This window comes from Mobula hypostoma, chromosome 31 (genome assembly GCF_963921235.1).
Source record: "Mobula hypostoma chromosome 31, sMobHyp1.1, whole genome shotgun sequence".
NCBI lineage: Eukaryota > Metazoa > Chordata > Chondrichthyes > Myliobatiformes > Myliobatidae > Mobula > Mobula hypostoma.
In genome coordinates, this window is record NC_086127.1 from 5,116,752 (window position 1) to 5,130,215 (window position 13,464).

At 48.6% G+C, this 13,464-nt stretch overlaps 1 protein-coding gene across 1 annotated transcript in view; it reads left to right on the top strand.

Moving 5' to 3' along the window:
- The window catches only part of LOC134339922 (oncoprotein-induced transcript 3 protein-like), a 49,525-nt gene that overhangs the window by 33,590 nt on the left and 2,471 nt on the right, over positions 1–13,464 (top strand). Inside the window, exons 7-9 of the mRNA XM_063036710.1 lie at positions 3,086–3,283; positions 4,149–4,244; positions 6,887–6,982. Of these exons, the coding sequence (XP_062892780.1) occupies positions 3,086–3,283; positions 4,149–4,244; positions 6,887–6,982 (390 nt within the window). The remainder of the gene's footprint in view (positions 1–3,085; positions 3,284–4,148; positions 4,245–6,886; positions 6,983–13,464) is intronic.

Here is a 13,464-nt window from a genome sequence, read left to right on the forward strand (position 1 = left end):
GGCGGGAGAGCCGGTGAGAGTCCGAGGGGAAGGGGGTGCGGGGAGAGGCCGGGGAGGGAGAGCCGGTGAGAGTCCGAGGGGAAGGAGAGGCGGGGAGAGGCCTGGGAGGGAGAGCCGGTGAGAGTCCGAGGGGAAGGGGAGGCGGGGAGAGGCCGGGGAGGGAGAGCCGGTGAGAGTCTGAGGGGAAGGGGAGGTGGGGAGAGGACGAGGGGAAAGGGAGTGAGGGGGCGCCCAAGGTGTGGAGAAGAAATAGAGGCGCAGAAGGTAGGGGGAGGCGGGGAGAATCCGAGGGTAGGGGGAGGCCAAGCAGAGGGGGAGAGAGAAACAGTGATAGGCCGGGGAGGTGGGGAGAGGCCAAGGGGTGGGAGACAGGGAGAGGCGGAGGTGATGGGGAGATGGGGAGTGCCCGAGGTGTGGGGGAGAAAGGGAGGGGCGAAGGGGAGGGGGAGTCGGGGAGAGGCTGAGGGGAGGGGGAGAGTGAAACAGTGAGAGGCCGAGGTGATTGGGACACAGGGAGAGGTTGAGGTGATGGGCAGGCGGGGAGTGGCAGAGGGGAGTGGGAGTGATGTTGAGAAGCCGAGGGGAGGGAGAGATAGGGAGTGGGTGACAGGGAGAGGCCGAGGGGAGCCGGCGACGGAGAGAGCGAGGCGAGAGGGAGAGGCCAAGGGGAGCGGCTCACAGGGAGAAGCCATGTGAGGGGGAGTGACGGAGAGGCTGAGGTGAGTGGGAGTGAGGGAGGGGCCAAGAGGAGGGGCAGACAAGGAGAGGCCGAGGGGATGGGGAGACGGGGAGAGATTAGTGAAAGGGACACTCCAACTGGAGGGAAGGAAGAAGAGACAGGAGAGTGATTCCGACAGAGAGAGGGACATGTGACAAGATGGATTTGGCAGAAAAGGGTTGGAGGTATTAAACAGGAAAGGAGAGGGGAGTATGTGTATTTCAAAAAGGAGATTTGACCAGGAATTAAGCGTCTGCTCCCTGCCACTCAGTTCCTTCCTGATCTGACGTAGGACTTACACACTGTTTCTTCTTATTCAGTCGGACACAACTCCAGAACCCCCAAGATCAGAGAGTCTGGCTTTCACCACCACCCCAGCAGGGTCTGCGAGCTCCAGTACAGATTCCCAGTCAGACACAGCTCAGGAAATCCGGATATCAGTGACTGGAGAGCCTGATCCGGGTTTGACCCCTCCCCGACCAGCAGGGTCCTTGAGCTCGGGTAACCGTGGTGGGGATTATTGAAGGGAACGATCTTTCTGTCCTTCAGCCCCAGATATTCATCTGGGCTTTGACTGAGAGTAGTGACTGGTCACAGACATTCACGAGGGAGAGTTGCTGAACAGGGACTGGATGGTTTTGTTATCTCTCCAGATCTGAGACCTCCTTTTCAAATTGTCTCAGTGGCTCCCCATTTCAATTCAACTTCCCACTCCCATTCCCACACGTCAGTCCAAGGACTCCTCCACTCACCTGATGAGGCCAAAATCAGGATAGTGGGGCAACACCTCTGGGTAGCCTCCATCCTGATGACATGAACATTGATTTCTATAATTTCCAGTAATTTCTACCCCCTACCACTTCTCTCGATTTCCATTCCCACCCTGGCTCCCCTTTTGGCCCTTCTCTTCTCCTCACCTGTCCATCCTCTCCCTCTGCTCCCCCTCCTCCAATCCTCCACCCTTGTATCTCGAATCCTTCTCGTCACATCGCCCTCTCTCGGCATTTACTCTGTCTGCATCACTCTCTCGTCAGTCCCCCCTTCCTTCTCTCCAGTTGGAGTGTCACTCTCACTGATCTCTCTGCCCAACTCTCCTTACACAGTCATCACTTTCTCTTCACCCACCTCAGTCCTCCCTCTCCAACATCCCACCTCTCTCTCCATCCTTCTCTCCTGTGTTTTCACCCATTTCCTTCTGTCCACGTACTGAATTACTCAAACCCCACTCCGGTCGTCTCTATGTCTCATCAGTCACCGTGCAACTCCTCACAGTCATCCTCCCTTCCTCTCTGTGACCATCCTCCCCTCTCACCTCCATCACTCCTCCCCTCCCTCTGTGTCACTCAGTCACTCCATCCCTCTCTGCCCGACCGTGTTCGAGCAGTGGACTGACAGGCTGGATTGCGTGTGTCTGTACACTGCCGGGAGACAGTACCGTCGACTGCTGGAGATTGTCTCTCAGGGTCTTGTACGATATATGATTTCCTTTTCAAGTGAAAATGCTTCTTTGCTCAATATTTTGAATGATCATACTCAACATTTTTGAATGTTCGCTACTTTCGATATTTTGTATCTTGTGCCCAGAGAAGTGCTGTCTCTTTTGGCTGTATCCATGTGTGGTTTGAATGATAATTAACCTTAATTTGATTTGATTTGTAGACCGATTGTGTTAGGCAAATCACAGTGGGTCCAGGTCCTCGTTTAGGAATGAGTTGATTCTAGTCATGAGTAACTCAGTATGTGGACAGCAGAAAATGGGTGAGAGGGATAGAGAGAGAGGTGCAATGCAGGAGTGGAGGAATGAACAGAGAGGGGTGGGGTGACTGAGAGTGACACAGGAGGGAGGGGAGGAGTGGAGGTGAGAGGGGAGGATGGTCACAGAGAGGAAGGGAGGAATGACTGTGAGGAGTTGCACGGTGACTGATGAGACATAGAAATGAACGGAGTGGGATTTGATTAATTCAGTACATGGACAGAAGGAAATGGGTGAAAACACACAGGAGGGAGGGATGGAGAGGGAGGTGGGATGTTGGAGTGGGAGGAATGTGGTGAGTGAAGAGAGGGTGATGACTGTCAGAAAAGTTGGGTAGAGAGATCAGTGAGAGTGACACTCCAACTGGAGGGAGGGAGGGAGAGACTGACAAGAGAGTGATGCAGACAGTGAATGCTGAGAGAGGGAGATGTGAGGAGAAGGATTTGAGAGACAAGGGTGGAGGTATTAAAGAGCACAGGAGAGGGGAGTGTGTGTATTTAAGAGGACAGATTTGACCTGGACGAGCCTCCAGTTCCTGCCATTGAGTTCCTACCTGATTGAACATAAAACTTGTTTACTACTTTACCCTTCTTTTGTATTTTTTCTTACTGCAGAACCTATGTCGGACACAAGTCGGGAACGCCAGGGATTGGTAACTGGAGAGCCTGATCCAGGGTTGACCACCAGCCCAGCAGGGTCTGTGAGCTCAGGTACAGATTCCCAGTCAGACACAACTTGGGAAGCCCAGGAAACAATGACAGGAGAGCCTGGTCTGGGTTTGACCACCAGCCCAGCAGGATCTCTGAGCTCAGGTATTCGTGATGGGGTTTGTGAGGGTCAATGAATAGAACGATCTTTCCCTCCTTTAGTCCTAGATATTCATCTGGACTTTGTCTGAGAGATGTGTCCATTGACAGGAATTTTGGGAGGGAGAGGTGGTGAATGGTGACTGGATGGTTTTGGTTTATTTTCAAATCAGAGACCTCTTTGTCAAATTGTTGTTCCGGTGGATACCGAATTTGATTTGACTTAGCATTTCCTTCTGATATAACTGTCCACGGCCTCCTCTACTGACTTAATGAGACTACCCCCAGGTTTGAAGAGCAACACTTCATAGTCTGTCAGGGTCACCACCAACCTGATGGCATGAATATCGATTTCTCTGACATTCAGCAAATTCGTCTCCCTCCCACTTAGCTTTTCTTCCATTCCCATTCTGGCTCTCCTCTTAGCCCTTCCCCTCTCCTCATCTGCCCATCTCTTCCATCTGGTACCCCTCCTCCATCTATTTAATCCATTGTCCACTGTCTTGTCTCGTTGGATTTCTCCTTCTTCATCCCTCTACCTGTTCCACATATCACCTCTCAGCTTCTCGCATCATCCTGCTCACTCACCCAGACATCCTCTCGCCCACATGGCTTCACCTTTCACCCGCCAGCTTGAATACTTTCCACCTTCTTATTCTGGCTTCTGCTCCTTTCCTTTCCAGTCCTGATGAAGTAACTTGGCCCAAAATCTGACTGTTTATTCTCCTCCAGAGGTGCTGCCTGACCTTCAGCATTTTCTGTGCATTGCTCTAGATTCCCAGTATCTGGAGAAATGCTCGTCTGTACAACTTGTCCCTGTTGTTATGTTTAAGATCTGCCATTTTCCCATGTCTGTGTTACTTTGTTCCAGACTTGGAGGCTTCCACACTGGAACAGTCTACAGGATTGTCTACTGGAGAGCACACCCAGGAACTGTCCTCTGTCCCAGCGGGAGACACATCCTCAGGTACCAAGTCTCATTCGGTCTATGTTCATTCAGTCTCTGTCAGTCTGTGAGGTTGAACCTCCCGTAGACTAGTTCACCTACTGGATGTACAGTGCATTGTGGGGAGGGGTGTGAATGATGGAGTCAGTGGTTCCTCTCTCCTGTCTGCTGGGTTGGGTTTGGTGAGTCGTGAGGGATGAGACTCTGTTGGGGGTTGGAGAGAGTGGCGTGGGAGGAATGAACAGAGAGGGGTGGAGTGACTGAGAGTGACACAGGAGGGAGGGGAGGAGTGATGGAGGTGAGAGGGGCGGATGGTCACAGAGAGGAAGGAGGAATGACTGTGAGGAGTTGCATGGTGACTGAAGAGACATAGAAATGACTGGAGTGGGATTTGAGTAAATCAGTACATGGACAGAAGGACATGGGTGAAAACACAGGAGAGGGGGATGGAGAGAGAGAAGTGGGATGCTGGAGAGGGAGGAATGAGGTGAGTGAAGAGAGAGTGATGACTGCGTAAGGAGAGGTGGGCAAAGAGATCAGTGAGAGTGACGCTCCAATTGGAAGGAAGGAAGGAGAGACTGACGAGAGAGAGATGCAGACAGAGTGAATACCGAGAGAGGGAGATGTGTGGAGAGGGATTTGAGAGACAAGGGTAGAGGTATTAAAGAGCAAAGGGGATGGGAGTGTGTGTCTTTCAGAGGATAAATTTGACCTGGACTTGAGCCTCCTGTTCCTGCCATTGAGTTCCTTCCTAATCGAACATAAAACTTGTTCACTACTTTACCCTCATTATTACAGACTCCCAGTTGGACACAACTCAGGAACCCAAGGAATCTGTGACCCGAGCACATGGTCTGGGTTTGACCACCACCGCAGCAGGGTCTGTGAGCTCAGGTATCCAAGGTGGAGGTCTTGAAGGGAATAATCTTTCCCTCCTTCAGACCATAAGACAGAGGAGCAGAATTAGGCCATTTGGCCCATTGATTCTGTTCTGCTATTCAATCATGCTTGATCCTTTTTTTTTCTCCCCCTCCTCAACCCCACTCACCGGCCTTCTCCTTGTAACCTTTGATGGTGAGTCCAATCAAAAACCTATCAATCTTTACCTTAACTACAGCCAATTACCCGGCCTCCACAGCTGCCTGTGGTAACAAATTCACAAATTCACCACTCTCTGGCTGAAGAAATTTTTCCACATCTCTGTTTTAAATGAATGCCTCTCTGTCCTGAGACTTTGTCCATCATGGGAAACATCCTTTCCATATCTGCTCTGCCTAGAACTTTCAGCATTTAAAATGTTTTATTGTGATCCACCCTTATACTTCTAAGTTCAAGCAAGTAAAGACCCAGAGCAATCAAGCGTTCCTCATATGATAACCTTTTCATTCCCAGATTCATCCTTGTCAACCCCCTTTGAGCCTCTCCAATGCCAGCACATCCTTCCTTCGAAGAGGAGCCCAAAACTAAATATTCATCTGGGCTTTGACTGAGAGTAGTGACTGGTCACAGACATTCACGAGGGAGAGTTGCTGAACAGGGACTGGATGGTTTTGTTACCTCTTCAGATCTGAGACCTCCTTTTCAAATTGTTTCAGTGGCTACCCATTTCAATACAACTTCCCATTCCCATTCCAACAAGGCCTCCTCCACTGACATGATGAGGCCAAACTCAGATTGGAGGGGTAACGCTTCATATTGTGTCTGTGTAGCCTTCATACTCACAGCATGAACATTGATTTCTCAAACTTCTGGTAATGACCCCTCATTCTTCACCATTCCCCATCTCCTTTTCCCTCTCTCACCTAATCTCCTTGCCTGCCCATCACCTTCCTCTGGTGCTCCTCCCCCCTTTTCTTTCTTCCATGGCCTTCTGTCCTCTCTTATTAAATTCCCCCTTCTCCAGCCCCGTATCTCTTTCACATATCAACTACCCAGCTCTTTACTTCACCCCTCCCTCTCCTGGTTTCGCTGATCACCTTGTGTTTCTCCCTCCTCTCGCCCTACCTTCGAACTCTGACTTCTCATCTTTTTTTCCACCAGTCCTGCTGAAGGGTCTCAGCCCAAAACGCTGAATGTTTTTCCACAGATGCTGCCTGGGCTGCTAAGTCCCTCCAGCATTTTGTGTGTGTGGCAGGAACATTGATTTCTCTGCTGACAGTTATTTCTACCCCCTACCACTTCTCTCTATTTCCATTCCCACTCCAGCTCCCCTCTTGGCCCTTCTCCTCTCCTCAGCTGCCCATCATTTCCCTCCTAGTTCCCCTCCTTCATTCCTTTATTCTCTGGTCCACTGTCCTCTCCGATTGGATTAGTCCTTCTTCAGCCCTTTACCTCTTCCACATATCACCTCCCAGCTTCTCAAATCACCCACCCACCCACCCACCTTCCCACTCACCTGGCTTCACCTATCACCTGCCAGCTGTACTCCTCCCCATCTCTTTATTCTGGCTTCTTCCCCCTTCCTTCCCAGTGCTGATGAAGGGTCTCAGCCCAAGACATTCACTGTTTATTCCCCTCCAGAGATGCAGCCTGACCTGCTGAGTTCTTCCAGCATTTTGTGTGTTGCTCTGGATTTACAGCATCTGCAGAATCTCTAATCTTTATGAATTATTGTCCCTGTTTAATCTCTGCCCCTCTCCCATGTCTCTGTTACTTTGTTCCAGACCTGGAGGTTTCCACAATGGATCAGCCCGATGGATCATCTACAGGACAACCCACCCCATCACCATCCTCTGTCTCAGTGGGAGAGACATCCTCAGGTATTAGACCTTGTGTCCAACGGGTTCTCTCAGTCTCTCGCTCTGTGATGTCGAACTTCTCATAGACCAATTCAGCTGTTGGATGTGCATCGTAAGATGGAGGAACTGAGTGAAATACATGTTAGTAGGGAAGTGGTGTTAGGTAAATTGAAGGGATTGAAGGCAGATAAATCCCCAGGGCCAGATGGTCTGCATCCTAGAGTGCTTAAGGAGGTAGCCCAAGAAATAGTGGATGCATTAGTGATAATTTTTCAAAACTCGTTAGATTCTGGACTAGTTCCTGAGGATTGGAGGGTGGCTAATGTAACCCCACTTTTTAAAAAAGGAGGGAGAGAGAAACCGGGGAATTATAGGCCGGTTAGCCTAACGTCGGTGGTGGGGAAACTGCTGGAGTCAGTTATCAAGGATGTGATAACAGCACATTTGGAAAGCGGAGAAATGATCGGACAAAGTCAGCATGGATTTGTGAAAGGAAAATCATGTCTGACGAATCTCATAGAATTTTTTGAGGATGTAACTAGTAGAGTGGATAGGGGAGAACCAGTGGATGTGGTATATTTGGATTTTCAAAAGGCTTTTGACAAGGTCCCACACAGGAGATTAGTGTGCAAACTTAAAGCACACGGTATTGGGGGTAAGGTATTGGTGTGGGTGGAGAATTGGTTAGCAGACAGGAAGCAAAGAGTGGGAATAAACGGGACCTTTTCAGAATGGCAGGCGGTGACTAGTGGGGTACCGCAAGGCTCAGTGCTGGGACCCCAGTTGTTTACAATATGTATTAATGACTTGGATGAGGGAATTAAATGCAGCATCTCCAAGTTTGCGGATGACACGAAGCTGGGTGGCAGTGTTAGCAGTGAGGAGGATGCTAAGAGGATGCAGGGTGACTTGGATAGGTTGGGTGAGTGGGCAAACTCATGGCAGATGCAATTTAATGTGGATAAATGTGAAGTTATCCACTTTGGTGGCAAAAATCGGAAAACAGATTATTATCTGAATGGTGGCCGATTAGGAAAGGGGGAGGTGCAACGAGACCTGGGTGTCATTATACACCAGTCATTGAAAGTGGGCATGCAGGTACAGCAGGCGGTGAAAAAGGCGAACGGTATGCTGGCATTTATAGCGAGAGGATTCGAGTACAGGAGCAGGGAGGTACTACTGCAGTTGTACAAGGCCTTGGTGAGACCACACCTGGAGTATTGTGTGCAGTTTTGGTCCCCTAATCTGAGGAAAGACATCTTTGCCATAGAGGGAGTACAAAGAAGGTTCACCAGATTGATTCCTGGGATGGCAGGTCTTTCATATGAAGAAAGACTGGATGAACTGGGCTTGTACTCGTTGGAATTTAGAAGATTGAGGGGGGATCTGATTGAAACGTATAAGATCCTAAAGGGATTGGACAGGCTGGATGCGGGAAGATTGTTCCCGATGTTGGGGAGGTCCAGAATGAGGGGTCACAGTTTGAGGATAGAGGGGAAGCCTTTTAGGACCGAGATTTGGAAAAACTTCTTCACACAGAGAGTGGTGAATCTGTGGAATTCTCTGCCACAGCAAACTGTTGAGGCCAGTTCATTGGCTATGTTTAAGAGGGAGTTAGATATGGCCCTTGTGGCTACAGGGGTCAGGGGGTATGGAGGGAAGGCTGGGTTCTGAGTTGGATGATCAGCCATGATCATAATAAATGGCGGTGCAGGCTCGAAGGGCCGAATGGCCTACTCCTGCACCTATTTTCTATGTTTCTATGTTTCTATGTAATGGGCTGCCAATGAGTGTTCAGTTATTCCTTCCCTCCTGTCTGTGTGAAATTTCTGTTCTGTCCAAGATTACTCACAGTTGGTGTGCTTTGTTGTGGAGAAGAATAAGCCTCTTTGTCTGAGGTGGTCCACGGGGCCGGGTAAGATGTCAGGGAGAGGATGAGGACAGAATCCCGGGGATTTAATGAGAGAGGGTTTCACTGGGGAAGTGTCTGTCAACCTTTGGAATGACGGAGATCTGGTTCAGAATCAGAGGAGTATGTCCACTGACCGACATCCGGGGGACCGATGAGGTTTGTGGAGCAAAGATCATGGAATACGGGTGTAGGTCTGGAGCTTCAGAGAATGAGGGGATAGGGTTTACTAAATTATGAGGAGTACAGATAGGGTACATGCAAGCAGGTTACTTCCACTGAGTGTGAGTGAGGCCAGAACTAGAGGTCACAGGTTAAGAGTGAAAGGTGAAATGTTTAAGGGGAACATGAGAGGGAACGTTTTCACTCTGAGGGTGGTGTGAGTGTGGAACAAGCTGCCGACAGATGTGATGGATGTGGGTTTGATTTCAACGTCAAAGGGAAGTTTGGATGAATACATGGATGGGAGGGGAATGGACGGCTCTGTTCTGGGTGCATGTTGATGGGATGATTAGGAATATTAGTTCAGCATGGACTAGATGGGCCAAAGGGCCTGCTTCTATGCTGTAGTGCTCTATGACTCTCAAAAACTATGAGTGAGCGGATAGTGGTGGCTGGGAGGGGGTTTTGAGGGGGAAGGGAGGGAATTAGGTCGCTGAAGGAAGACTGGACATGAGGATGGGAGAAAGGTCTGTGGTGTGCGATGGAGAGGATGCGAGGGGAAGAGGAGTGGAATCAGTCAGAGTCCGGTTTAATTTCACTCCTTAAAAAATTAAATAAGTTTGAATTGAATTGACTTTATTTCTTACATCCTTCACGTAGATGAGGAGTAAAAATCATTTACGTTACATCTTCGGCTGAATGTGTAATGTACAAATTATAGTAATTTGTAATAAATAGTATGTACAGTAAGATATACAACAGAACCGAGTATATAGCTTTGAATTACAGTTGTGTAAGCATAAATTAATCAGTCTGAAGGCCTGGTGGAAGAAGTTGTCCTGGAGCCTGTTGGTCCTGGCTTTTACGCTGCGGTATCGTTTTCTGGATGGTAGCAGCTGGAACAGTTTGTGGTTGGGGTGACTCAGGACCCCATGGATCCTTTGGGCCCCTTTTACACATGTGTTTCTGTAAACGTCCTGAATAGTGAGAAGTTCACATCCACAGATGTGCTGGGTTGTCCGCACCACTCTCTGCAGAATCCTGCAATTGAGGGAAATACAGTTCCTCTCCCAGGCAGTGATGCAGCCAGTCACGATGCTCTTAATTGTGCCACTGCAGAAAGTCCTTCGGATTTGGGGACTCATGCTGAACTTCCTCGACTGTCTGAGGTAAAGGAGCCACTGTTGTGTTTTTTTCAATACACAGCCAATATGTACAGACCAAGTAAGGTCCTTTGTGATGTGTATACCGAGGAACTTAAAGCTGTTCACCTTCTCAACTCCAGATCCATTGATGTCAGTAGGGGCTAGCCTGTCTCCGTTCCTCCTGTCGTCCACAACCAACTCCTTTGTTTTTGCAACATTGAGGGAGAGGTTGTTTTCTTGACACCACTGTGTCAGTGTGATGACTTCTCTGTAGGCTGACTCGTTATTATTTGAGATAAGGCCAATCAATGTAGTATGACATAAAAGTTGTGGGTGTTGTGGATAGTGTGGAAGGCTGTCAGAGGTTACAATGGGACATTGATAGGTTGCAAAACAGCTGAGAAGTGGCAAATGGAGTTTAACCGAGATAAGTGTGAGGTGGTTCATTTTGGTAGGTCAAATATGATGGCAGAATATAGTATTAATGATAAGACCCTTGGCAGTGTGGAGGATCAGAGGGATCTTGGGGTCCGAGTCCACAGGATACTCAAAGCTGCTGCACAGGTTGACTCTGTGGTTAAGAAGGCGTACGGTGCATTGGCCTTCACCAATCGTGGTATTGAGTTTAAGAACCCGGAGGTAATGTTGCAGCTATATAGGACCCTGGTCAGACCCCACTTGGAGTACTGTGCTCAGTTCTGGTCACCTCACTACAGGAAGGACGTGGAAACCATAGAAAGGGTGCAGAGGAGATTTACAAGGATGTTGCCTGGGTTGGGGAGCATGCCTTACCAAGCCTTTGGAGTTAGTTTTCTTTTGTGTTTAGTCTGAAGGTGGCTATATATATTGTTTTTTTTTCAGTTTTTGTCTTGTTTTGAGGTAAATAAAAGCACCTCAATCTCGTTTTGCGACTAAAGCCATCTTGTTATTTTTCTTAAACAATTGACCCACAGTTTTTGTGACAAAGTCAATAGGATCATAACATTTTAAGTAACGTTTGGATATTAAACACATAGCACATACTTTCCCCATATGAACATATAAAATCATTGCAACACACCAATATCGCTGAATCAGTGGGAGCTCTGGGCTTGTTTCCCTGCAACAAGACGGTGCCATCGAGGGGTGATGGGAGAGACAGCCATACTCGAACAGGGTTCCTTATGTCCAGTCTAACTGCAATTTAGTTTTCGTTGCACTCATTGCAGAGATATGATGGAAATGGAAGCAACGTTTTCAGTGCTTTTGTGGCTGTCTCAGGATTTTCAGCCTTGACTTTGATCCAGAATGCCGGCAGAGATGTTATGTTAGACATACTTTTCAGCCCGTCGTCATTTGCAAGTTCAAGGAGTTCATCTTCTTCCTGCGGACACGAATGATGCGTGCGTAATGACCTCGCATGCGTTCAAGCTCAACAGTGGGCGTGACAGGGAATGAGGAAAGGTGCAGCTGACTCATATCGCCAAATCATATCGTGTTGCTCCTCCACATTGAGGGTGGCCTCATCTTGACCCAAGACGCACCTCCACACCTCTGCAACATCTGTTCACAGGTTGTGGCTTTCCATTCCAAGGCATCAGAGACGTCCTCCTCATTTAAACAACTGAGTTTCCCTCCCTCACCTGCATCTCCTCCATTTCCTGTACATCTGCACTCACTCTATCTTCCCACCATCATAATAGTGATTGAGTCCTTCTTGTCCTCACCTACCACCCATCAGACTCCCCATCCGACAAATTATGCTCTGTAACTTCAGCCATATCCAAAGAGATCAGACCACTGAACATACCTTTACCTTCTCCACCCCCCACCCTTCTGCTTTTCACAGTGGTCGCTCCTTCCACAATTGCCTTATCCATTGGACTCTCCCCACTAATCTCCCTCCTGGCACTTATCCCTGCAAGTGGCCTAGGTGCTACATCTGCCCCTGCACCTCCTCCCTCACCTCCATTCAGGGCTCCAAACAGGTGAGGCAACACTTCAACCATGAATCTGCTGTCTATTGTGTCCGGTGTTCCCGGTGTGGCCTCCTCTACATTGGTGAGGCCTGTCGTAAGCTGGGGGAACAGCTTATCCAGCACCTCCGCACTATCCACCATACGCGGGATTTCCCGATGGCCAAACATTTTAATTACTATTCCCATTCCTGTTCCGACATGTCGATCCATGGTCTCCTCTTGTGCCAAGATGAGGCCACCCTCAAGGTCGAGGAGCAACACCTTATATTCCTTCTGTGTACCCTCCAACCTGATGGTATGAATATCGATTTCTCCTTCTGCTGAACAAAATTCCCCCTCCTCCTACTTCCTCTACTCTCCACTCTGACCTTTTACTACTTCTCACCTAACTATTACTTACCCCTGGGTCACATCCTCCTCTCCTTTCTCCTATTGTCCACTCTGGTCTCCTATCAGATTCTTTCTTCTCCAGCCCTTGACCTTCCCCACCCACTTGTCTTCACCCGTCACCTTCCAGCCAACCTCTCTCTCCTCCCCCCACCTTTTAATTCAGGCATCTTCCCCCTTCCCTCTCAGTCCTGAACAAATGTCTTGGCCTGAATCATTGAGAGTTAACTCTTTTCCATAGATGTTGCCTGACCTGCTGAGTTCCTTCAGCATTTTGTGTGTGTTGCTTTGGATTTCCAGCATCTGCAGATTTTCTTGTGTTTGTTACAGTAATAAATAAGTGCATTGATAATAAATTTAATCTGAATATTAAACTTTGATGCATCTTCTATTGAAAATGTCCTGGATGGTGTGGAGGATGGTGTCTGTGATGGATCTGGCTGAGTTTACAACTCTCTGCAGCCTTTTCTGATCCTGTGCAGTGGCCCCTCCACACCAGACGGTGATGCACCCAGTCAGAATCCTCTCCACAGTACATCTGTAGAAACTTGCTAGTCATTGGTAACCAGGCAAATCACCTCAAACTCCTAATGAGATATAGCTGCTGGCGTGCCTTCTTCATGATTGTGTCAATGTGTGGGGCCCAGAATAGATATTTAGTAACATTGACAGCATCTCTCCACCCACCAACTCCCAACCCATTCCGCATTACTTACGTCCACTGACCGATTTACATCTGTGAAATGTTACTTTGTGTCTGTTGAGGTACGATGAAAACGTCCTTTGTTCTCTCATGGAAGATTTGAAACAATAAGGGAATCTATCCATTAGAATTGTCAGTGGTATGCAAACACCAATAAACAATTATTCAGAAGATATAGTACAGGGATAATGTGGATGAGCCCAGCAGCCCCGTGAAGGCCAAGTGATTGATGGTGTGTG